Raw genomic sequence first — 27,908 nt, forward strand, 5'->3', positions numbered from 1 at the left:
ATTCTACTTGACCATCTAGTATCACTTAGGGGTTTTAGATGTAACTGAGGTACATGCTTCTTTATAACATTCCAATCTTTTTGTGGATGAAGAGAAATATATATAAAGTTCTTGTACAATATCAAAATAGTCCACTGTTTCATTTGAAACCATCATTTTCACTTAAATTTAATATTTAATATTTCATACCGATTGCGACGTTCGGAAACTTGTATAAATTGCAAGAAAGAAGTTTGGAAAAAAAAATGGTTAAAAAAATTTGAAAGAATCTTTTTCGAAAACTTTTGGTCCATCGGTTCTTCATGCGGTCTATAAGAGGTTTTGGCGCCCTTTTAGAGTGCACGCGCGGTTGCGGGGGCCCTGGGTTTCTTGAAAATATCCCGACCGTCTTTCACAGAAAGCTTTTTTTATTCGTAAGTATAAAATTTCTTAAGGTTGGCTACTCTGATTTATAAAAAATGCAGACAGCATTTGGTAATATTTCATAGAAATTGAAATTTTGTTCAATTGAAATTGAAATTGAATTGGAATATTGTCTATGAAGGGAAAGTGAAAGAAGGTCCTTTATTCAAAATATGATAATTTTAACAAAACGAGTTTGTGTGGTAGAGAAAGACGTGTGATAGAAATGCCACAGAATGAGGTTATGTTTTGTAGTCATAGAGCATGCGTGAAGAAAATGAACTCTTTTTTGCGCTAAAAGGCCAATACGCTCTATTAGTGTGACATCACACACCGCCATTTTTGGTTCTCCTGTCAGTATTCGGAATCCAAACAAATAAATTGTCATTCAAATTAGTACGGTGTCGTTGAAGGTATTGGCTTATTTTTATAAATAAGAGTATTTGAGGAACGATTTCAGTATTAATTAATAGACAGAAGGAACGAGTTTAATACCAGTGTATGAGTTTGAATCCTGTATCATTCCCCAGATTTTGTAAGAAGCCGTGTTCATTAGTTGAACTTCAAGTTCGAACTTACCGGAATTTATCTCGTGCCTTCAGTCTATCAATTAATAGTGAAATCGTTCCTTAAATAATCTTAGTTATCCAAATAAGCCAATTTCTTCAACGACAACGTACTAATTTGAATGACAATTTGTTTGTTTGGATTCCGAACATTGACAGGAGAACTGAAATGGCGGTGTGTGACGTCATCACTAATAGAGCCTATATCGGGACTTTATGAGGAAATAAACTTCGAACCTTTTTCTATCCTAAAAATTGTTTTATAAAAAACTTTTTTTTTCAAGAAAATTTTTCACGAAAAACGAGACACTACTTTCACTTATGAAACTGGCCCTAAGACTTGTAGACTGATGAAGTCCCTTCAAAAAAGAAATCATTCAACTAACATACAAAATCAATGACATTTGGCAATTTATCAAAACTTAGAAGTGTGATACGCAGTAGGTACTCACTAAAAGTTTATTTTGTTTTTAGATCTTCGATGTTTTTATTTGTGATCATGGTAAGATAACCTTCAAGGAAGGACATATGATAAAACTATAAGAAGATTACCTATAAATATATAATACGAAAAGATAGCTCTATATTATTTTTCATTTAAATTAACGTGTCTCGACAACTAGGTCATTAACACATGGTACGATGTTTTTCTCCTCTAAGTATTACAAGAAATAATGTTCACAAACTATAAGTATTTACAAAAAAAAACGTATTACTATAGTTTCATGTTGGAAATGTCATTGACAGAAAATACGTATTCAGAATTCAGTTTTGTTTTTGTTATTGATTTTGATTCAAAAAATTGCGGAAATTAATATATCAATTACGAACACCCATTGATTAGTTAATTTAAGTATTTCTTGTGCTATTGTAAATGGCTGAAAATTATCAGTATGGCCGTTAGATTCGACACTGGACTTCAGAAAGCAACCCAAAAGATTTGTATTTGCCAAGTACATTCAAGGGTGAAGGCAAACAGTACACTATTTTGAATGCTGGAACAATAGATGGATTTCTATCTTGACATTAGTGATCATAAGGATTGCCATAAATCTATAAATTATGTCAAAATTGGGTTGTTGAACAATTAACATCATCTCTGCAGAAAATTGTAACAATGAATGTAAGTGTACAGCTCAAATAATGAATTTCAAAAAGTATTTGGTGAATGACCGAAGCTAGTATTTATATGGAATGAAGACAAATTGGTTAGACAGATGACCAACAAAGCCGACATCAAGCTATATGAATAATATCTGTAAACAATAAGTCTTGGCATTCCAATCTATATAGTTCATTTATATTTTATTCCAGAATTAAATATTGTTCAATCTGTTTCAATGAGTAATCCAAAAAACAATCAAGTTCTGTAACATTTACCTACATCTGTAATTACTAAATAAGTTATCCAAGAATCAAATAAATTAAAATTCGTTTTAGGGAATATGATTTGAATATTTGTGCAGAAAATATTTGAAAAATAAATTTAAGCATTTTCTCAGCTCGATGATAACAACTAAATTTTATAATTCACAAATTAAAAATGATTTCATGTGACAATGACTCAAGTAGTAAGTGGGTGAGTCAAAGCTATTATAGGCAAGAAACTAAACCTAATTACTAAATTATTGGATTGATTCTATACCATTCGCTACAAAGCAAAATAATAAATAAATTAATAAATAAAATAATTCCAATAATGTTAAACATTGGAAACTTGAATGAATAAAGAGGAACGTATCTACAAATTTCATAACAGTTTAATGACTTATTCTTGACATGGACAATTTTTAATGAAAAGTGACTTGTTAACGTATTTTTATATCTACCTTTTTTAAATGGCTGAAAAATTGGTTCAAGTTACTGTCCTAAAATTATATTTCCAATCCATTCGCTTTGCCACATTATTCACTATAGGTTTAGGTGTAGAAAACGTAATAAAGAAAGTATCGAACTTAATTTCTACATTCAGAAAGATATAGGAATACTCGGTGAGCCATTTGAAATAAGAATGTTTTTGGCATTTATTTATAGTTAATGTTTGAATATTAATCATGATCACTTTGTATAATCCGTAGCTAATTTTTTTTCTGAATAAAAGAAGCCAATATGAAATTGAAATTGGTGAATTTCCTGGAAATATGCATGTTTTGTGTCGAGAATTATAAACCTTATTTTGATATCCTAATGGAGCTTTTTTGATGTATATCAAGTAAAATAAACTGTGTTTTTCATAAAATCGTCTACTTGTGCTGAAACATCTTTCATTTTCTTCACCTATGTATGGTGAGAGAGGCTTTTCATTGCAGATTCATATTCGTTGCCAAAAAATACAAAAATTCACTACGAATAATTTTTCACGATTCCTCAAAGATGGCTCTGCAATCTAATTCAAATATTTCGTCAGAACGTTTCCTGTTGAGCTGTTTGTTTTCAGTACATTTATTGACATCAATCATTCAGAGAAGGTGGAATTTTTTGTTCTTAGTTTTTTGTTCAGAATACTCATTATCAAAAAGGATGCATCCATTGGAAAAATTGAAAAAAAGATCGAAATGGATGTCTTTCATTTGGAATATTTTACAAATCTCTGTCAAACCGTATATCTTTATGCGCAGAATGCTTTCCATCGTTTCAACCAATGATTGGATAAAAAACGGATACATTGAAGTCGTTAAGACGGAAAATTCAAATTCGATTACAGAGCCATCTGTGACGAATCGTGAAAAATTGTTCGTACAAAACATTTGTATTTTTCGCACTAGAATTATAATTATAATTATATTACCACTAAAAATTTCAAAGTTGACCTCCTGGCTCCCACGAGGGTGCAGGAAATGAAAAAGTTTGTAGTATGATTGGACTTACCTACCCCTTACAACTTTATATTCGGAATATTTTTCCTTAAGACGTTTTCTTTTAGATTCATCTATGGTAGCAATGTTTATAAAACATGATTTTTTTTATTCGATCGCAGGTTTTATATGATTAAGTACAAAAATTGGTTGCTACAGGAATTCGATCCTGGAAAACACTATCCATGAATTATGAAGGCAAAAAATTGAGGATTCAAAAAACAAATGAGTCTATAAAAATGAATACGAGCATAAATATGATATTGAAACATGTATCGAATACAATAGTTACAAACACGAGGTTCTTGCTCTAAGTGTTTCCGAGTTATGAGTTTGTGAAATTTTTTTTTTTTGGTTTCGGAACAAATGACCCTTCCTAGAAATCCGGCTGTCGAATGCTTGTTATTCATTCGATTTGATTACACGTAATTACTAATTTCATTGAACCCAGCATTACCAATTCCGGAAAGAAAATTCAAAACTCTATGAATAATAGAGCTAAGATTGCGATAAAAAGATATCGTGTTTATATATATACTTTTCACTTTTTTTCTAAATTGGGTTATAACCTGTTGGAAAATAAAGACTTGCTATTATACATGGTGATTCACCGGGATGGCCTATTAGACGTTCATGAAAAACTAATAATAATTTTGAGCTGAAAATTACATATTGGGATTTGAGACAATGATTTTTCTCCCTGAAATATTTTCGAATCTCTACAACTTCCAGTTATACCGAAAACAGACTACTTCCTTATGCCAAATAGCACACCTTGTACATAATGACAATTTCGGCAATATGCCATACCTTGGGTGATATGCACAATTTTTCTTATATATGTACTAGTTTGAAAACTCAACCGTTCATGAGTTAATGGGATTCTTATGAAAAAAATTGTGGCGATGAAGACTCACAATTTTTTCAATATTTCGGCAGTATAAGCTTTTTTCGAACATTTTTTTTTTGTTTGATTCTGCAGATCCCTGCTTTTATAAGACTGTTTACGGTTTGGAACAAAAATTAACTTGGAAAACTCAAATTCATCATAACTCAAGATTTTCAAATTAGAACCTATATTTTCTATTATTTCAGTCGATTCTACCTAACAAAATAGTAGGTGTTGACCCTGTACCTGCATTGAATACTTCAAAAGTTATCGAGGAAGAACATTAAATAAGGAAAAACCGCAATTTATAACTGTGTGGAGTGTTCTGTAACTTCTCCATAAACGTTTAATAGACCATCCCGGTGAATAACCCTGTATTTATATCAATGTGGCATAAAAATTTTCAAATGCATCATTATGTTAGAATGAATTATTTGTGATTCGATTTTTTTTTTTAGTTTTTTCTTCTTCAGCTTTGAGGATCAATGAGTTATCGCAACAGATTTTTCTATATATCATTTAGTTAGTAGTACTAATAGCTTCAGAGGAAAGTTCTGAAAGGGGGAGACCTGAATTGTTTCATTCGATTTTGGATTCTACATATCACTATACGTAAACTAGATAAAAAGAGCGAGAAACGAGAAAGAGAATGACCATTCGGAAAGAGACCAACCTGTGTTTAATTACAACATAAATATGGACATACAAAAATTTATAAATATAGTTAGCGTTCCATATATAAGCTACCTGATAATATTTTCAATATGTAAATGTTGTTGTGACTTGATTTTGAATTTGAAGTTACCTGTTTTGTCCAAAAACACCGAAATACAGTTCGTTGAATTGGCTGAATCGTTCCAAAATGTCTTTTGGAACGATTTCAGAAAAGATAAATTGTTCTCTCACCATGAAATATTCAGTGACAGAAATAATGAATAATTTGTATTTAATTCTACAGAAATGTAAGAACTAATTGATCTAAGCCGATTAAAAATGAGTACTTGTCACTAGCACTATCTCAAAAGATAAAAGCAGGTAAAGACCTAGTAATGGGGTGAAGTCATACTTTCGATGAATAGGTACTTCGAAAATATAATTTCACCTTTTGATTTTTGCCTGAGTTTTTCTATATAAAGGCAGTTCTACTGATCACAACATCATTCAGTCTAAGAACTTACCCCGTGAATGTCTTTTCCCTTAGTGAAATTGAGTTCCGAGAGTACTGTTGTTAGTTGTGTTTAAATACAGTAAGGTACGTGTATAGTGAAAAAATGTCGAACCAAAGAGATATTAGACGTCGGTTTTCCCTAAAGACCTTGAATAGGACTAATTCCGATGGAAAAACAAAGTTGGAAATTCTATTAGAGTTAATAGAAAATTCACAATGCAATACACATGACATAACTTTTATTATAAGTATACTCAAGAACGGTGCCAATCAACGGACTAGAGGCCTATTCAATATTTACAAAGCTATTCTAAGCGGAGTGATGGAATGCAACGGTAAGTTTTTCTTTAATGCTTAAAGCGATTCAAAATAACGTGTCTTCACCAGTATCGAATTCTTAACTCAAAAGTTCATTTAAGTTGAATAAATAACTTCCTTTAGTTGCTAATAAAACAGATCGTTGTGTAGAAACGAAAGTATAGTCTCTTACTAGTATACAATAATGTTTTCAAAATAATTTTTATTCACCAGTATCTAATTTCAAAGTTTATCATTTAGGGTTAGTTGAACAGACGTTTGGGGTATGAAATAATCAGAACGAACTGAACTTCGCCCTCTATAAATGTTGAAACAAGTGTAATCAAATTTCTATTCAATAATAGTCTTTTATATTTATTATTATTATTATTTAAGTTGAGTACCTATTTTTCTTACGTGATAATAATCTTGAAAACTAAAAAATATTATTCAACGAAAGCAAAACAAAACAATTATGAGAATCAATAATAATAATAATGTGAACAATAATCCAACCTAGTTAACTGGAACAATTCAGTCCTTCTTTTGTCTATTTAATTATAATCCGTTTTCTATCACTTTCCACATGCGACTTAATTTTTGACCTGCAGTTTCATGAAATAACTTTTTTTAGTTGTTAATAAAACAGAACGTTGTGTAGAAACGAAAGTATAGTCTCTTAGTAGTATACAAAAATATTTTTAAAATTACGTTTATTCACTAGAATCTAATTTCTAATTTAAAAGATTATCATTGTGGTTTAAATTGAACAGACTTTTGGGTTATGAAATAAACAGAACTGATCTTCTTGAAAACTAAAAATATTTATAAAATTCAAAAAATTACAATGTGAACAATAATCCAAATTGAATTAATTCATTCCTGCTTTTGTATATTTAATTATTATCCTTCTTCATCCCAGATCCGACTTAATTTTTGACCTGAAGCTTTATGAAATATCTTCCTTTAGTTGCTAATGAAACAGATCGTTGTGTAGAAACGAAAGTATAGTCTCTTACTAGTATACAATAATATTTTTCTACAACTGTTATGAAAAGTAGCGTATTCTTCATAGCTTACTCAATTTCAAAACTATGTATTGCTCATACTGTGGGAAATATTATTTCTCACGTCACTTTGCTCACACCCCGCTTGGTATAAATTGAGCTTTTGAGTCGTTTCTATGGGAACGAAATAATTTAGCACATACTGTCAACGAAGACCATTTTGATTTGAATCAAGTACATTACTTGAATTAATGAAATTTGTGTACTCGCCTTTCAGGCTCGTGCCACAAACTATCACATGCGCGAGAAAAGTTGGACTTTCCCCACTTGTTGCACAATATACTACAGTGCACTCTCGTTAACTCGAAACACCACGGGACCAAGATTTTTCGTCGAGTTACGTATAGTTCGACATAGGCGTAGTTCGAGTTTTACAGGTCATTCTTGATTAAATTCTACTTACAGAGGTAATGAGATATAGAGGTAAGCCGAGAGGTAAACCAAATGGTAATTCGGGTTATAGAGTTAAAGAATAGTCATATTTATTCCTAATAATGAGAGTAGATCGTACATATTTATTTAATGATTAATGAATTGACAATACAAAATTTCACAATGCAATAGATCAACGTGTCTTCATGTTGACAAAAGCCAATCGACAAATTCTGAATATTTTGAGAGTTTTTTTAATGAAGGAGTCTGATTTAGACTCTGAAATGTCAAAATTAATTCATGATGTTATTTTTTTTTTCTTTTTTGGTAACATTTTTTCATCCTGACAAATTCTTGCAATTATTGCGTAGGAGAATTTTATTCAGAAATTTAGAGTGAAAACTCAAAATAATTTTTTCTTAAAAATTCCAATCTAACGAAAGGTCTCTCAGAGGCTTAGGAAAGTCGGGATAAAAACATCAAACAAAAAATGCATTTCCAACAACCTTTACATAACCAAGCAATAAATGAAACAAAATTCTTTAAAACCTCACGATGCAATTATTGCATCATTAAATACGTTCGATCGTCAAGTTTCGACTTGAGCAGCGGGGTTTGAAATGAACTACATACCTACTAACTTCGAATTATAGAGGTAAATTTGGTGCTTTTGCGACTTATAGCGGTAAAAATGGTAAAATATATCCGTAAAATCGTTTCGAGTTATGCATGGAAATTTTTTTGGCTTAGACAGGTTTTTCCATGGGGGTTGAAAATAATTCGAGTTATCGGGGATTTCGATTTAACGAGGTTCGAGTTAACGAGAGTCTACTTTATTTCCTAAAGTTTTCATACGGCAAGGTACATTTAATATTTCCAATCAATTTCTAGTACTATATGGACATACAGGTTGTTATACTGGGAGAAAGATGTACTGTAAAGAAGTACAAAGTACACCGAGCTGGTTTCAAATATATGTAACCTGAGTTATTTTCACTGTCAAGATATTGGGTCTTTTAAATTTTACAAATTTTTTTTTTGGGGGTCATAACAAGAGAACCAAATCTGTACACTTTCTTCGTATTTGTCACGCATGTTTGTTATTCAATGCTCAAATTAATTAGTCAATGACCATAAGGAAAATCCAAGGTCGAGTATACAAAAAATTATGAAACGAATGTATGCTTGAAATAACATCCTATATGTCAGAATTTCGAAAATCCGTTTGCAAATTTAAAAAAACCCAAAAAACTAAACTATAGCGCGAGCCCATCTATTGTGTGCAGATAGTTGTACTACATAAATTTTCAACTTGATAGTGAGGTTTTTAAAAACTTTAATAACAATCAAAATGTGGTTTCTGAATAACTTCTAATAATATATAATTATTTTTTTGAGAAAGAGCAATACAAATTATTAATTTGAAACATTGAAGCATATGTGTCGATGAATCTCAGTATTAATTATGGAATATTGGAACTATTAAATGCATAATTATTTTGATATTACTATTATGAAAACATTGTAAAATACATTCGTTTACAAATTAATTTTCAAAACACATCAGTTCTTCTGAATGAATGATTGAGACTTGAGGTGGAAAGTAATTACGTACCATTAAAATCAAAAGAGGAAATTTAACAATTGTTATTTATAACTCTGACACGATAAACAATAATATAATAATAATGAATTTATTAGGGGATACATATTTACGGTTGAAACTATTATTTTTGGTAATATCGGAGTAATATATAAAGGCTGATTCACCGGGATGGCCTATTAGACGTTTATGTAAAACTAATCAAAATTTTGAGCTGAAAATTCGCATATCAGGGTTTGAGACAATGATCTTTGTTCCTTAAATATTTACAGATCTCTACAACTTCCGGTTATACCGGAAACAGACTTCTACTTTCTTATTTCAAATGGCACACCCAGTATATTATTGCATCATTAGATAGCTTTTTTGATGGCAATTTCGGCAATATTCCATACCTTGGCAAAAACTCAACAGTCCATGAGTTATTGGGATTCTTATGAAAAAAATGGTGGCGATGAGGACTCACATCTTTTTTAATATTACCGCAGAAAAAGATTCTTCCAAAAAAATTTTTTTTTTTTCGATTCCGCAAATACGTAGTATTATAAGACTGTTTGCGGTTTGAGCCAAAAATGTACAGGGTGTTTATAAGAGGATCATGAACTTGGACAACTCAAATTCATCAAAACTCAAGATTTTCAAATTAGAACCTATATTTTTTATTATTTCAGTCGATACTTCGTCCAAGAATAGTGTGGGTTACTCAATCAAACCCTATACCTAAAATGAATACTTTAAGAGTTATCGAGGAAGAACTTTAAATGAGGAAAAACCGCTATTTATAACTGTGTGGAGTAGTCTGCGATTTCCGAAAAACACAGTAAGAATCTAAAATTCGATGTTTTCATAACCAAATTTGACATGTCAAGAATTGTTATGAATTAATCGTAATTGAATCACCCTGTATTTTATCTCCATTTTCAACTGTAGTTGCCATCTATTTTTATTTGGTCGCTCAATTTTAGGTTTATGATGAATATATAATAAATAAATAATATAATATAAAAACCGTTTTCTTATCGTTCGCCGTTCGGTGCTTCTATAGAAAATTTTGAGAGATTACCCAAATTGAACAAAATAATTCTCGTATACTTGAGACAAACTAGCATTCCTAGCACAGGCGTACCTATGTACTATTGCGCCTATGGCAATGAATTAGAGAGCGCCCCCCATTTTCGAAGATTTTTGTTCATCCATTATATTTTCGTTGAAGTTTTATAATAATACACAATTTTATACAGGGTGAATATGAATAGTTTTTAGCGAAAACATTTAGGGAGCTATTCTTTGTCACAAAATAGGGGGGTCCTTCATATGAACTTTTTTGTGAGCCTCCCCCTGCTTAGTTACAGCCGCCTAAAGAGGGCGCCCGAAAAGTAGTTTTTAATTTGTGAAAAGTTTATAATTGTTTTTTGTTACATCTATTTTATATTTGTACCAGATCTCAATGAAAATATCATTTTGACATCCACCTATTGGATACGTTTGAGGTAAAAAACAATTCCAACCCCCACAACTCGGGCGTATTATCTGTTGATATTTTTTTCTCAAAAACCGAGAATTTTAGCAGAAAATTACAAGAGACCTTATTTGCTGAGAATGGATCAGACTACCCAAAATTAATTTTCTTATTGTAAAAAATGAATGAAGAAAAAATTATTACCAAAAATGTTGGTGAGGTGCTTTTTTCTATCCCTTGGAATCATAGAGGAACACAGTTTTGAATGCCTTCTCGCCCGCTCAGTTTTATGAATGAAAAAATCGAAAACTACTTTTCGCGAGTGCCATCTTTGGGGGACTGTAAATAAGCGGAGAGGGACTCAAAAAAGGGTTTTTATGGAGGACCCACCCATTTTTTTGACAAGGAATCACCCCCTTATTTTTTTCGCGAAGATTCATAAACACCCTGTACATATTTATATTTATTGAAACCATTGAAGTACAAATAAGATATATAATAATAATAATATTTATTAACCATTTCAATTTTAAATATACAATAGTCTTTCAGCTAATGATAAACAATATAGAATCCCCACAAAAAGATATACCTGTGCGTGGGTTGTTTCATATAAAAAAAACAAAAACATAAGATATATAAGATAAGATATAGCTCCTGAAGATCCAAAAAACAAAAAAAAACGATAATAAATTGTATCAAAGAAAAAGAAGACGCACTTCACACAAAAATAGATGGTCCCTCTTGTCGAAGAAATATCGACAAGCTTGATGAAGCTCAAAAAACTCGTGAAGATAGGGGTAAGACAACATGCCGACGCGCGACCGTATTATGTATTTATGATAAGATAATGGCATGCTTGAACATAGCCTTATTTATATTATTTCTTACCTTAAATTAAAGTTTCGTTGAATCGTTGATCACATCGTAATTATTTTAGACATAGTACGCATATTCTAGGGAAGGCTAGCAATATTTTAAATGTTTCCACAATTATTTCGCTTGGTGCTCCAATAATTTTTTCTTTTGATATTTTTGGGCGACCCTGCGGACCTTGCACCCATGGCAAGTGCCACCTTTGCCACGCCCTAGATACGGCACTGATTTCTAGCTATTACAGTTTAAGAGTTACGAGCAAATGACCCTGGTCTGAATCTGGTCGGAGCATGTTCATGGAAATTTTTTATATTGATGTTTATTCTTTATTTATTACTTTGTTTTCACTCCCGTCAACACCAATTCAGTTATTTACACATGCAGAAGAGGAGTGTATCTTAACCTAGAAAATACAAGTTCTCATTTTGTTCAGTATTGAAAACTTCCACATCTAATTTTTTTATATATTATGATCAAAGATTTAATAGATGATGAATTATCTGGTATAAAATAAAAAAATTTCTTGATTTTATCCTGTGAATTCAAAACATTTGAACTTGTTGAAGCCAAATATAGACATCATCAACAATAAAACTACCAAAAAATAATTTTAATATTTATATATCCAGCAAATCGAAGCCGGAATTATCCATTCCGAAATCCGAATGATAATTAAAAATATTCAACTCCGAAAGTAAAAGAGCTCAGATTCCGATAATAAAATATTACATAAATTTAGTATTATCGTGGCAATACGAATTTTGAATCGCATAATTATGTGAGAATGAATTATATGGGAATTGCATTTTTTTCAGTTTTGTCTTCCATTTAAAAGAAGTGATAGTGTTCTCAAGATAGGAGGATAAATGAAGTATCCCAATATATTTGAGAAAAATAGCACTACTAGTTTCAGAGAGATTTTAGATTCTATACATCGCTAAACGTAAACTACGAAGCTTCAGGTGTGTTATTTTTTCCCGTACGATCCTAAAATTAAATTATTACAAATAATGAAACAAACCATTCTCCGACCAACCATTCCTCGAAGAATATACAAATCATTATGCTTAGTGTGAAGATTATGTCGAAAATGATATACCTACTTATACATAAATTCATAACTAGAACTATAAGAGCTTTTACTTCCTGTGGGAATATTGTACCTATTTAATATCACCGTAACAATTTTTTTTTCAATTTGATGATTGTGTGTTTTAAAGTATTAGAGAAATTAATTGTTTCGATTGGGTTTCCATGATTAATGCTTGAAAAAATCATGGAATATATTCTGGACCTAGCATGACCAATGCGATGGCATGATGTATGATGCGATGGCATGAGTATCTTAGTGATTATTTCATACACAAAAATAATATTTCATTCTCATCTGATATATTGTTAGGAAATATAATGCATTTTTTCGATATTCGAAAGTATTATGTTATACAGGGGGATTCATTAACTCGCCGAAAAACTATGCCGTAGGAAAGATCATGTAATTTTAACAAAAAAATTGTATCGGAACATATGTTCGATTTCAAGTATTCAAGTTGAGGAATGACTTCAAAAATTTCATCCATTTTGTTTTTATGATTTATTATTAACAAAAAAGTATTCTTGAAAACTTGTCAGTTTGTAATAAATGGGAAATTGGTAAAACCTTTCAAATTAAATCGAACCAAATTCTACGCAGTGTGAGAGGTTCGAATTGTCGATAACTCATAATTAGATCTTTCAGCAGTTTCTTTGTCTCGGACTTCAAATAGATCATAAATGTCACATAAATTGAGTAGTTAACAGGGCTTTTAAATTCGTCTTCCAAGGTTAATACGCAGTTAAGATGACATAATATTTTTGAACGGAATAATTCTTTGGAAAAATATTTGGTAAATAACATGAGTTTGCTTTCAACTCCCTCAACTAAGCCTCTCGGTAAGAGATCAATTTTGAAAATGAATTAGAAAAATAAGGCAGTATCGATCGGGGTTTCAAGGGAATCGTTAGTAACGGTGAAAAAAAGTATCGATCGGGGACTATGGTTGAGTTAAAAAAAAATATTATAATTCGGGTTTTTGGTTTCTTCTTCTTCCAATGCATATCCACTAATGGATGTTTGCGATAACATTTTCCATCGCTTCTCTATTTCTTGCGGTATGTATCAAGGACTGTATATCGTGCAGCCCTGTCCACTGCCTGATGTTTCGCAGCCAGGACATTTTCTTCCTTCCGATCCCTCTTCTTCCCTCAATTTTACCTTCGATCAGTAAGTGTAAAAATTGATATTTGTTGTTCCGCATAATGTGTCCTAGGTACGCCGTTTTTCTCTTCTTTTTGGTCTATTATATTTAATTTTAAAAAATTAATTGATTTCAATTAACCTGAAAATCTAATCCTGCCCCCAAGCAAGAAAATCAACAAAAAGAACTGTCCCCTAGTGCGACGGGCCGAACCCCACAATAACATCATTTTTTTTTTCATTTTTTTTTCAGTGGAAAGCCGCTGTTCCATTGACACATATACCCCCAAAGAAGGGGTTTATTACAAATTCATTGTCAGTAGTTTCTCTAATTGTCATGATCTATTATTACACTAAAATTGTAGCAAATTAGTACTAAGCTAATAAGCTCCTTTGGTGTACGTTTAGAGCACGGAAGAGTATGTCGATCATATTCATTTATGGTTGATGCAAATGCATGCGCGTAAGTTCAATAATTAGGTATATTGAATACCTACTGACAATGAACTGACAAGTGTATTTACGCTTGTTAGAATGAATGAAACTTCTGAAGCCACTTATTTCCCTAAATACTTGAAATAATTATCTTATATATGTTGCCACTGAAAAATAATATTGGCCTTATTTACAAATTCATCTGCGGAATCCAGAATCTGAAATGAAGATAGCCAAAAGTTTCTTGATTGTTTCCTTCGAGACATCATTTTTATAGCAGGACAGACAGAAAACTCTGAAATATACCTGTATCATCATGAAATGAAGAATATTTATATTAATACGTTAATTTTGGACATAAATGCTCTATTGGCTTAGGGGTCTTTTAGATTTTTTTCGGATTTTACGAAGGACGATCCCGGGTTAGGATCGCTACGCTGGGAATTTATTGAGATTTTTTTTCATATTTTGCATTCAAAAAGGCAATATTACCCAAAAGGTAAATTTTGTAGTTTATTACGATTGACCAGTCGGCAACCGCAAAGTGTGTAGTACGTAACGGAAGCAATATTAAGATATATTTTTTTTGTTTCAGATCAACAGCTAGTAATGAGGTGTCTTCCTCATGTTGACGTTAACATCGCCTATGTGGATGAGAACGAAGGAATACTTCATGCAGCGGTACGGAAACAAAATACAGATATCGTTCAATACATCGTGAGGAGATTATCTGTACAAAAAATAAATGAAGATGTGACATATAATCGCATAACAGCTTTACATTTGGCTGCGATGATGAAAAACGAGAGTATAACAAGGATACTTCTTGAAAAACAGGCAAATGTACACGCCGAAGATGTAAAAGGTCGTACTCCACTTTTATATGCAGTGAAACACAATAAATTGGAACAGTGCAGATTACTTCTCCAACACGGAGGGAGAATTGAAAGTAAACCTAAAAGGGCGACGAAATTATTCAACGCACTTTTCTGTCATTCCAAAAAATTGAATGTAAATATAATTCAACTTTTATTAGACCACGGTTTGAATCCCAACAGTACTGATGTTTATGGCAAGACACTTTTGCACAGAGTGGCTGAAAGCATTCGCCTTCAAAATGCGGTAAAATGTGGCGAACTGCTCCTCAAATACGGTGCTAACATCAATGCAATAACCAGAAAAGGCGATTCAGCTCTTCACCTTGCAGCTGATAACTGTTCGGGTCTGCCATTTTACGAACTCATGTTTGAAAAGGATGCGGACCTCAATATATCTAATAAAAAAAATAAAACATTCTTTGATGTCGTCATCGAACGGTCTGAGATTCTCCTAGAAGGCTTCATCAAATATTTAGTCCTGGCCAAAGCCAGAGGAAAAATGGATTATAATTTTGGCACTGTGATGTTGAATCCGATCGAGTTCGCGGAGTACACTCAATGCGAAAAAGAAATGAGCAGATTAAAAAAAATTGAGATTAATAGCGTAAAATCTTTAACTTTATGGCATATGATAGTTCAGGATGATGAAAAGATATATCGGCATTGTTTAAATGAAAGACTGGGTGATATCATTGCTGAACAAATTGAAAAGTTTCCAATGTATAAATCGGAAATAGAGAGGAAGTACAAAAGTGTGTTGAGATTACAGGAGGCGGAAGAGAGAGCATACAAAATAGTGCAAGAAATTTCAGACTCCAAATTGAACCACTACGTTATAAAACGCATATTGGATTATCTTTCGAAAGCAGATCTCGAGAAATATCTAGAAAATGGGGAAATCTAAGCTAATCACAAACGATGGCTGAATAACTGGGCTGGGAGTAACAAAATCCTTCACATTATGTGCAATTCTGTATATTTTTTTATTTATTTTTAATTTATTATAAAATGAAACCACTTTGGTACTGAATGTATAATATATGTAGTATGTAAAATGCTATTTTTAGGTATATATATATATATATATATATATTTTTTTTATGCAAATATATTACGAAATTAGTTGAATTGAAGTTCTTATGTTTGTTCAAGGAAACAGCAGGAAATCGTCTATAATTATCTGAACAGATAAAAAGTGTCTATGTTGCCGAAGCATTAAAAATAATATGACACTAAATTTTCTCAATCATTTGAAAACTACTTGTGGACATCGTGAAATTGGAAAATTTGAAAAAAATTATATCGTGAAATTTCCAATCTCAAGATTTCTCAGAAACTGTGTCATTGGGGTCAGTCAACAAAAAATCTTCACCACGAAAGAGAATAGCGTCCGTGAAGTAGGCACCCACTTTTTCGAAAAAAAAATTTTTTTATTGCATTAATTACTAACTCGTTAGTAACTATTCATAACACAAAAATTTTCGTTTATAGATAGATAGAAAAATATCGCTTCACGCTAGGATGCAAACTTTTAAATTTTTTTCGATATTTCTCAAAAAAAAATCAGTTTGAAAGTCCATCGTTAGTAACCGTTTGTAAGACAAAAATTTTCATTTGTAAACTAACTGTAATGAAAAAATATCACCCCCAAATTGCAGAGTTAGCACCCACTTTTTCGAGAATGAAGAATTTTTTTTTGCATTCGTTAGTAACTCGTTAGTAAGTATTTGTAACTGCCAGGGGTCTCTGTTGACTTGGGAGTGCCGTAACACCATAAAGAAACTGGCCAGAGGCAATATAGTGACTCTACTATGGGTACCTGGGCACTGTGGGGTTGAAGGAAAAAAAAAAGCTTATGGACTTGCAAAAAGTGCATCAAGGTTAACACCTGCTGGACCTAAACCTTTCTGTGGGCTAGGAAGAATAGCAATATAAAGCTGCGGTCCAGCTATGGGAGTTGAACAACAGGATAATCCACTGGACTAACACTCCTAGACTTGCTCCGCTGGGGTGCGAACTTCGCGTGTTTTTCAATATTTCTCAAAAAAAATCAGTTTGAATGTCTATCATTCGTAACTGTTGGTTGAACAGAAATTTTCGTTTGTAACCTTTCCTATAATAGGAAAATCATCCCTAAAATGATAAATAAGCACCCACTTTTTCAAAAATTATATATTTTCTTTTGCTTTCGATAGAACTTCGTTAGTAACTATTTGTGACACAAAAAATTTCGTTTATATCCGTTATATATAAGCTGTGTTAGCAACCATCTTTACGAAAATTCTATATTTCTCTTTTGTTTCCGATAGTACTTCATTAGTTACCATTTGTCACACAAAAAAATGATACCCCTGAAATTCGAAGTTACAAGCTACATCCACTGAAAATCGCCATTTTTTGCTCCCAATAGTTCTTCGTTAGTGAATATTTGTTACACAAAAATTACGTTCCTAACAAAATCTGTAATTGGCAATACCACCCCTCATATGGGAATATGAGGGTTGCGTAGTTGTTAGGTAACTTTCAGTCATTGATCAAGTTGTTATAGATCGATTTGTTGTCGATCGAGTTGTTATCGATCGTGCAGGAACCGGTTGTGTTGTTGTCATGTGACTTCGAGTCATCGATCGGGTTGATATCGATAGGGTGGCAACTGGGAGCCTGGTACGGGTGGTGTGAGGCTGAACTGTCGATCGGGTTATTGTCGGGGGCTGAGTTATCGATCGATGTGTTGCCATGAGACGGAAAATCAAAGGTTTCCAAGTGTTAGGTAATCTTTGACCATCATCCCGTTTGTTGAGGCAATTGGGTCGTTTTTCGATCTGTAGTGCTTCACGGATTATCCTACATGTGAGGGTTTTCTCTGCAGAGATGGTCTTGCATCAAAATTAACGTTATGTCCTGTTTCAGAGTAGTGTTTGAATAGGGCAGATGTTGGATCTTCTTGGCGTATTGCGAGTTGGTGCTCATATACTGTGTTAGTTATACGTTTGTTGGTTTGTCCTATGTATGTTCTAGGACATGCGGAACATGGTTTCTCGTATACACCTTGAGACTCGTTATCGATCGTATCCTTTGGTGTTCGAACAGGTTTGGCGTTTGATATGATACATCTGTAAGAAGCATCTATTTCTTCCACTAACTTCATGTCTCATGTTTCTTAGAGATGTATCATATCAAACGCCAAACCTGTTGATATGATACATCTCTAAGAAACATCTTTTTCTTTCACTAACTTCATGTTTCATGTTTCTTAGCTTTCTTCTTAACTTCGCGTTTCCGGATTGATATTTCTTCATTATAGGTTAGATTACAAACAAAAATTTTGGTGTTACGAACAGTTACTAACGAAAGACATCCAAAATAAATCTTTTTTCCCGGAAAAATCGGAAATATGGAAAAAAAACGTGAAGTTACCACCCTAGTAGAATGCGATATTTTTTTACCAGTACCCTTGAAGTACAACGAAAATTATGGTGTTACAAATAGTTACTAACGAATGCAAAAAAAAATCTTCATTTTTGTACCGATGCCCACCTTCTGGAGAGGGGAATTTGACGTCACCTTCAAGACGATATTAAAACGGTACAATGAAATAATAATAATAATAATAATGTAGTATATTGTATCATAAATATTAATCGCAGTGGCTTTAGAGCCTGTACGCGACGCAATGGAATTTTGACTTGTGGCCTACTTTGATGGATTGTAGCTACAATTCTTTGAAAAATTTCAGATTTCTGCCCATAATTTATCAAATAACGTACTGATCGCCCAACTGGAAGCATTTTCGTAATTAACATAGTTGAATCAATCAATAAAATGATACAATATTCCCATGAAGGACCTTTTATTTTTTTGAAAATTTTCTAAGGGTTAGGTATGGAAAATTTTAAGAAAATTGTTGGACAAAAAATTTTTCGGGTGAGATCGAAATTCGGCTAATCATAGATCGTCAATTATGGCACCGTTCACCGATTCTTCGTAGAGCTCCCGGTTTTGAGGAAATTTGAACTTAAAATTTGGGAAAAAAATGAATTTGATGGACGAATGAATTATTTATTTAATGATACTGTGATACTTTGCAAATGTAAACATCTAAATTTGAACGCTATAACTCGATTAGTAAGAAAACCATGATTTTTCTGCGGAAGTCCATTTTTTGCTATATTTATATGGTCAGTAGGTACTCGTAAACAACTTGACAAGTCAATTGAATACCCATATTGTTCAATAACATGCTAGGACAGATGAATGTCTGAAAAAATTAACGATATTACTGAAAATTTTAGTATTTTGCAATGAATGAAAATTTAAACAATGTTCAATCTGTTATATCAAAAGGGATTGAAAAAAATTAGTTTAGTTTTAGTATGCAATTAAACCTGAATTGTTCAATTACATGCAAGGATAGTTGGATGTCTGAAAAAAAATTTATTTCTCAGAAAACTTTCATTTTTTCATTATTTCTCTGATATATAGAATATAGATTAAAATAATCTTAATATCTGACCAAAATCGAACTGCGTTTGAAAAAATTTAGAAATTATAATAAGGCTGTTCCATTACGGGTCAAATGGTTTATTGCTAAATTTTAAGCCTTATTCGGTTAAACTGAAAAAGGCTCAAAATTGAGCCGAAACCTTGAAATAAATCAATAAAGAGTTGTATTATTATAGTCCTCAATTGAACTTAAACATTATAATAATTTCCTTGAATGAAGCTATGTTCAATTAGTTCTTTCAAAAGATATTGAAAACATTTATTTTTAAATGCTCGAAAGTGACGTAGCTGCGCGTGAAAAACGAAATTAGGGACGAATATTAGCATAGCGCGTGTAAGTGTATCGTGATCTGAGAGTTGTCTTGAAGCGCATTTCAAACAAGGGCGATCCTAGCCTTAAATCTTGGGGGGGCCGTTATGGGCTTCAAGTTTCCTTATGGGACCATTTCGTACATTGTCTGCTTGAAACGCATATTAAGTGTTAGGTGGTTCCATTTTGGGGGAGTGGAATGACCCCCTTGACCCCCCTTGGGACTGCGCTTGATTTCGAAAGCGCTGAAATGAACAGAGAGCATAAACATTGACTCGACGCTCTATTACAGTTATATTCTGAATGTTTTTTCAATATATGCTCAAATTGTTTGAAAATACGCAGGGTGTACAAAAAAAAAAAATGAAAATGACCATGTTTTTTCATTACGAAAAACCCGGTTTTTGTTGATATTTCAGGTTATATGGAATAAATTAACCCGATTTCCTTAACCTCACTATTTTTGGGATATTTTGATTTTCCATGAATTGAGGGGTCATTGGAACACCTAATAACTTTGAACGAATCAATTTGAATGAGATTTTGAAAGTGAACACTAGAAGAACGGACGTAAGTACCGATGACTTTTTGAAAATCATTATGAGAACTCTACTGAGTGTTCAAAATGAGACGATTCATTAATTAATATCGGACTTTCCAAATGGTATACCATTTATTTTGTGATTTTAAAAGTAGGCAAATTTTATTATATTCGAAAAATTTTCTACTATATGAGAATATAAATAATAGGGTATGTCATTTGGATTATGCCCAATATTAACGTTTCTAGTAGATATCCATTAATTGCCTCATTTTGAACACCTAGTAGAGTTCCATTCATTAGCGAGAACTCAGTACTCACCTCCGTTAATGTAGTATACATTTTCAAAATAAATGAATTCATTCATTTCAAAGTTATTAGGTTTTCCCAAAGACTCTTCAATTTATGAAAAATCGATACATCTCAAAAACGGTAAGTTTTGAGCAATCTTCCCAAACAATTTGAGAATATAGGTAGTTCAATGGAGCCTAATGTTGCTGTCTCAAAAAAAAACTGAAAATTTCAGCGCTTAACCGTAATAGGGCTTCCGGTCAATGGTGGAACATCATGTATATGTAGCTCAACAAATCGAAAAATATTCAGTAATAATAGGTTTTTTCACGGAGCCCACAGCTGCCATAAACAATGTTTTTTCTGGAAAATAACATAACATAACATAACATATATTCATCATCAAAGTTTACAGATACATGAATTAAACAAAAAGTACTCCCTCAAATTAAACTATCGATATATATGAGGGACTAATGACATGAATATCTATACAAAAAATAGAGAAAACCAAGTGAAATGGTTTTCTGTGAGTAAAATCACAAATATCCCAAAATTTTACATTAGCCTTAGTGTGTAGGTAAGAAGATTCCATTTTCGGTCTCTTCTCAATCCAGTGTGAATAGTCCAATTCAGTTCAGTTCAGTGTCGCAATTCAGGTGATCAATAACCATATTCGTGTATTATGTCACAAGTCGGGTAAATTCTCAGTTATCAAGCAGTTTGTCAAGTTTCAGGTAAGTAATATATATGCATTTATTTTATTATTCATATAGAGTTCATAATATTGTAGAGTAGTGTTCTTTCGGTGTTTTTTATCCATATTTTTAGCTTGCATTTAAACTGATAACAATTTTGGATATTCCTTATATCTTCAGGTAGAATGCTGAATATTCTTGGAGCCAAGTATTGGTTGCATCTTTGGCCAATTGTCTTTTCAGCTCTTATAGTAGTGGGACGAGTACCTTTTATTCTCGTGTGATATATGTGAGTAGAATGTGTTATATCATTTTTATTTTTATGAATATCCATCAGAGTCTTAAATGGATACAGTTGTGCCAGATCCATAACTTCCGCTTCTTTATACGTCCGTTCACTGCTGTACAGAGCATCCCATTTTGGGTGAGACAGCCAGGTTTCTCGCTTGTTATTTAAGATAGAGCCTTGCGGTTTTCACGTTCCTTTCCTACTTTTTCGTGAAACTCAAGTTGGTCTAATCAGATTTTGCATAACTGTTTCCGTTCAAGAGATACAGGGTGATTTTGGAAATTGATACTTTTCGGACCCTTCCTTTATCTCCGAAGTTATTAGAAATAATGCTGAGGTAAAAACTACATCTGAATCAGAATTTTGCGTAGAATCCGGTGGCGTACTCAATTTTTTTTTCGGGGTATGGTTTTGAAGATTCAACACAAACCTATATTTTTTTCAATGGAACACCCTATATATCATTACCTCGTTGAATTCGTTATTTTTTCCCTTCAAAATGATATATGATGCTTTAGTGTTTTTTCAACATTTCTGACCATCCTACCTATATAGGTAGGATGGTCAGAAATGTTGAAAAAACACTAAAACATCAAATAATGATGATTTTTTTGTTAATGAGCAATGGATTTCCCATATGAAAAAAAGGTTCAATTGGATAATTTTAATTTGTGATTTTTATAAATAGTAGAGTAAGCTAACAAAGATAATACACTCATCACTAACATGAAAAATAAAACGTAGGTACCTACCTAATAACAACAATACAAAAATTCATAAGTATTGCATGATATCTTACAGCTTAAACTGTTCAATATTTTTCATATTAGTGATGACTGTATTATATTTGTTTGCTTACTCTACTATAAATAAAAATCACAAATGAAAATTATCCAATTAATCCTTTTTTTTCATATGGAAAATCCATTGTCCATTAACAAAAAATCATTATTATTTTATGTTTTAGTGTTTTTTTAACATTTCTGACCATCCTACCTATATAGTATCATATATTATTTTGAAGGGAAAAAAATAACGAATTCAACGAGGTAATGATATATAGGATGTTCCATTGAAAAAAATATAGGTTTGTGTTGAATCTTCAAAACCATACCCCGAAAAAAAAAATTGAGTACGCCACTGGATTCTACGCAAAATTCTGATTCAGATGTAGTTTTTACCTCAGCATTATTTCTAATAACTTCGGAGATAAAGGAGGGGTCCGAAAAGTATCAATTTCCAAAATCACCCTGTATCTTTTGAACGGAAACAGTTATGCACAATCTGATTAGACCAACTTGAGTTTCACGAAAAAGTAGGAGAGGAACGTGAAAACCGCAAGGCTCTATCTTAAATAATAAGCGAGAAACCTGGCAGTCTCACCCAAAATGGGATGCACTGTACATTCTGCTTTTTCTTAGGATAATTTTGATGAACGATTTTTGTATTATTTTCAGCCTGTTGAGGCGGCCGTCAATCATATGCTGCACCCCAACCCAGAATGCCGTATGATAAATGGGACTCAATTAATGCGTGATAGAGAGTTTTCATTTGCTTGAAGTCCAAAATTTCGGCCATCCTTCTAAAACGTAAAACAAAACATATTAATCCAATAGGACAGCGAAATTTTATTTCGCCGGGGCGCCTACATATCTGGCGGCGGCTCTGCTCGTAGGTTTTTCTTGGACAATGAAGTAAATATCGAAATTTAGCCAATTTTTCGTTGATTAACGTGATATTGGCCTTTATCTTCAACTTTTTTCTGAAGTTTTACTGCAGATAATGTATTCAAGAAAAAAAATGGAATTGAAAGTTAATTAAAAGTGAAAGGGCTAAGTAATGAAAGAATTTGCTCGTACAAAAATTTCAGTTGAAGTAAATAGAGCGTGTATTACCTATGATTCTTGATCCTAATCATTCAATATATTTTCACTTGATTCAATTGAAAATCCCAGCGCAATTCACTTAATGATTTATAAAATAAAACAAAGTAATTTTCTCGAATACTTTACTGTTTATGACCATTGTTGCACCAACAGTGGCTTCAGTAGATAACATTTCGATATTAAACTTGAAGAAGTCACATAAAGCGTCTGTCCTAAATATTAATATTTTTATGGAAATTAATTTGTTTGGAATTATTCATAATAATGTACCTGTACATTTTTTGACAAATCGTTTTTGTCATCAAATTCACTTGTTAAAATTCGGATTTAGTCAGAGTCAATAGAGATCCACCGCTTACAGACAAAGAATGAAGATAAACTAGTTTTTCCCCATTTTTGACGAATAATGACATGGATTTTGAACATAATAATGAACATAGAGAGAGTATACGCAATTTTCACGTGCCCCAATATGGTTAGACGATGTTGTTGGATTGTGATATATTTAATAGTTCATGTTGGGGACTCATTTCACTTACTCCCTCGTATACTCCCTCTTTCTATGATTATCAGTCTGGGATTTCGAACGATATTCCTATTTTAAGTTTTTTAGTTCATCAAATCGATCAAATATTTCTGAATTATTCAATGATCAATAAATCAGAATCTGGAACTGATTTAACTGTGCTGTCAATTGAACAATGTCCTTAGTTTTAGTTGAGCAACACACTGATTTGGGCGTCAAACACATTTACACAAACAAAGCGATGAAAACCTTTGAAACTGATACGTTAATTGAAACGGGTGGGTTCAAGACGGTATTCCGACACTTCTATGAGTTTGCAGAGAGATATAAAATTTAGTTATGTGCGGTATTCCTTTAGAACTTCCAGTAAGCTTCATTTCACTCAGTTTTATGTATCTCTGTTTCAACTCCCGCATTGCTTGTGTCCCAACGTATACATTACTTCTTCTTGTGAGGTCAGATTCTCTTTTTCCATTTTATGACAGCCTTCGCTGTGAACATTCGGATTCTGTTCGAAGAAATCTTAACAGATTTTACACGATTCTTTGTCATCTTCAAGTCATAAAAAATTTCAAGAAGGAATAGTGCTTTTCCTTTTTAATTAATTTCTCTAATTCTGTGGTTATTCCGTTCATTCTTTCACATCTTGTAGAACAAAATCGTGCGAGAATATATCAGAAACGCACAGTTTTCACGGTTATATTTTATTATTATATGTTGGTACTCCGAACTTTCCGCCAACCAACATTTTTCAATGCAAAAATCATTAAATGATATTTATGGAAATATTTCATTAATTTCAATAAGAATGCAATGAATTAGAGAAAATAATGAATAATACTCATAAAGAAGACTCATTCTACCACTCATTCATTCAAAAACTTGCCACTTCGTGGCTCGTTTTTGAATTTTGAACTCGTGGAAGAATATCAACGCCTTCTGCACTTGTATTATAAATAACTATAATAATATTATACTTTTCCTCGGAATGATGTCAATATAGCTTTATTTAATTTTGAAGAAACAAATTGTTATAGTCCATGTCCATTCCAGGGAGTGTCAATGTTCCATCAGTTGATAATTCTTGGAAATTTGGGCTAGGAGAATGATTCAAATTTAGACGGAATCGACAGTACTCGGCGCATAAGCTCAAATTATTTTTAACTCTACAAGCCGGTCAGAAAGTGGAGAAACACGATACTCCCATATTTTTTTTCAATGATAATGCCCGATTCCTATATCATACTCACAATCTCCATGAAATTCTGCTTTCAAAATACCCCACTTGTCATCATATCTGTGATATCTACCTACTTTTTGACGTAGGCAACTTTTATCAAGAAATTTCATGGATGATAATATTGGTTTAAACTTTGAACTAGAGATCATATCTTGAAAATTGTTCTAAATAATTGTGTGATTTATTTTATTGAATTCCTGAGAAGTTTTCAAGTCTTCAGAAAATTTACGGATCACTTATTGAACGTCTCCTTCATTCCTAAAAAATGACCTTTAAAAAATGTCAATAAGTCCGTTTTTTCAAATGGTATACCCAGAATTTTTTTCGCCGGTCAGATAGCCTAGTGAGTAGTGTTCATTTATTGACATGTTGTGCCTAAAACTGGCAATATACTTTTCACGCATACAGTTTCAAAGGGATAATATTACTCATCTGTACTTAATACCTACTAATATTATCGATTTAAGATAAGCCAAATAAAAGAAACCAACAAAATATTTGGAAACATTTCAAATAAATCAAATTTAATATTTGGAAACATTCCAAATATTTTATGGTTCCTTCGGTTTGGAACTGAAAATGAAAAAAAAATTTAGTACCTATTCTTTTGTAAAAGTATGAAAATGGTCTATCAAAACTTTCCAACACTATATTAATTTGGCTAACGTTTCTTTGTTTTAATGTTAACTACGTAAATATCACTGCCAGTGATACATTATTTTATTAAAAAAGTTCGCAAAGAGCATATAAACTACACTTCTTTGTTTTAATGTCAACTACGTCAATATTACTGCCAGTGACACATTTTTTTTTTTAAAGTGAAATGTTCTAGTTTCCTGTGCAACTTTCGTATTTTTTTCTTACATAAGAACCTTCTCCTAATAATAACAAATACAACAAAAAAGAATTAGTGAAATCGGTCCAGCCATTCACACGTGATGCCGTGACCAAGGGAAAAAGGGATTCATTTTTATATATATAGATAGATTAGGAAGTAGATGACAAGTGGGGTATTCCGAAATTTCATGGGGATTATGAGTATGATATAGGGCTGGGAATCATGAATTTGAATATTACAGTCATCCTTGAATATGTATTAGAATAATTGCGGATTGCATTATTCGAAATTCAAAATTTTTTCAGTTATCATTTTTGGCATACAGACTTGGAAATTCATTTTCCAACTTAACCACTATGGGGGTGAGATAACTTCATTCAGCTTCAATATTCTTTTCTTTCGTAGAATTAAACATGAATGTATTCTTGAAGGTTTTAATGTTCTCAGAATCCATTTGATCATTGTCTTTTTCAATGAAATTTTGTGATAAAGAATGAATAATCGGCATGATCATTGCAGGTATTGAGATTCCATAAATAATGAATTGATGACGACCTCAATAAATTTCAGAGAAGTTGAACAATTTTTTGTAATTCGTTAAAAATTTTAAATAATGGTAGGAACGTATTATCACAATGAAAACGAAAAACCCAATATATTTGGTTTGTGATCTGAATTACAAGTTTCTTTAAAGATCAACTAAAATAAGAAACCTAATGAAACTGTATTTCAAACTTGATCTTAATATCTCAAAAACTATGAGCTATGAAGAAAAAATCAACTGAAATTTTAATGCTCTGTAGTTCGGTAATGAAGCCCTGAAATCTTGATACTGAATTTATGAATATTCCTTAGTATTCATGAATATCATATTCAGGACTGGTAATGAGTGGTTAGTTGAGTAATTTATCATTCGTGAAATTACGAATAAAAGTTTGAATAATCATTCAACTCTCCATTCAGTAATAGTTGAAAAGAATTGAATACAGAGTTTACAATTTCATTATTTGAAATTTTTTTTATATAAAATTCAATCCATTTAAGAATCGATTTTTGAGATTAGGGATAAGCAATAAGAAGAAAGACAAATTGACATACTCACTTGTTTTTGATCTGGGCTCCCTTGGACCATCAACTGTGACCTTGATAGCTTTATTGTAGGTTGCTACTTGTGGAGGCGTTGAAGAGATCATGATTGTGAGTGTGAAGCTCTTTCCTGAAAAAAATATTTTGTGTTAGATATTGGGAACGACTAATGAAGACTTCAAATCATCTTCTCTGCCAGAAAAATGCTCATCCCTTGTTTTATGACACACTCACCCCAAAAGCGGTTGGTTATTCGATCGTAGTACGCAATTTCTGTTCACAAAGTTCGTTTCAGGACAAATCGCTCTATAATTTCGACACAATGTCTGTATGATTTTGGAATTTTGACTTGAGAATAGTCTCAAACGATATGAATTGATTCGTTGACTTTTAACCCGTCCTCAAATTTCATTCTGTATCGAAAGAGAGGTTGTCAGGTACATAAAAATAATGTTATCCAAAATAAATACTTATAAAACATATATACACAACAAAGAACATTTGAAAACAACAACACACTTTTTTCTCGTCAGAAAACATTCAATAATTTAATGTGTGATCATAATGATCAGAAAAGACATAAATATAACATGGCTA

The 27,908-nt window shown here is 32.1% G+C and overlaps 1 protein-coding gene across 3 annotated transcripts in view; it reads right to left on the minus strand.

The window, feature by feature from the left end:
• The window catches only part of LOC123682513 (runt-related transcription factor 1), a 101,939-nt gene that overhangs the window by 22,974 nt on the left and 51,057 nt on the right, over positions 1-27,908 (minus strand). For all 3 annotated transcript variants that reach the window (XM_045621157.1, XM_045621156.1, XM_045621158.1), the window contains exon 4: positions 27,328-27,441. In XM_045621157.1, the coding sequence (XP_045477113.1) occupies positions 27,328-27,441 (114 nt within the window). The remainder of the gene's footprint in view (positions 1-27,327; positions 27,442-27,908) is intronic.

The sequence above is a fragment of the Harmonia axyridis genome, chromosome 6 (genome assembly GCF_914767665.1).
Source record: "Harmonia axyridis chromosome 6, icHarAxyr1.1, whole genome shotgun sequence".
In the NCBI taxonomy this organism is placed as follows: domain Eukaryota; kingdom Metazoa; phylum Arthropoda; class Insecta; order Coleoptera; family Coccinellidae; genus Harmonia; species Harmonia axyridis.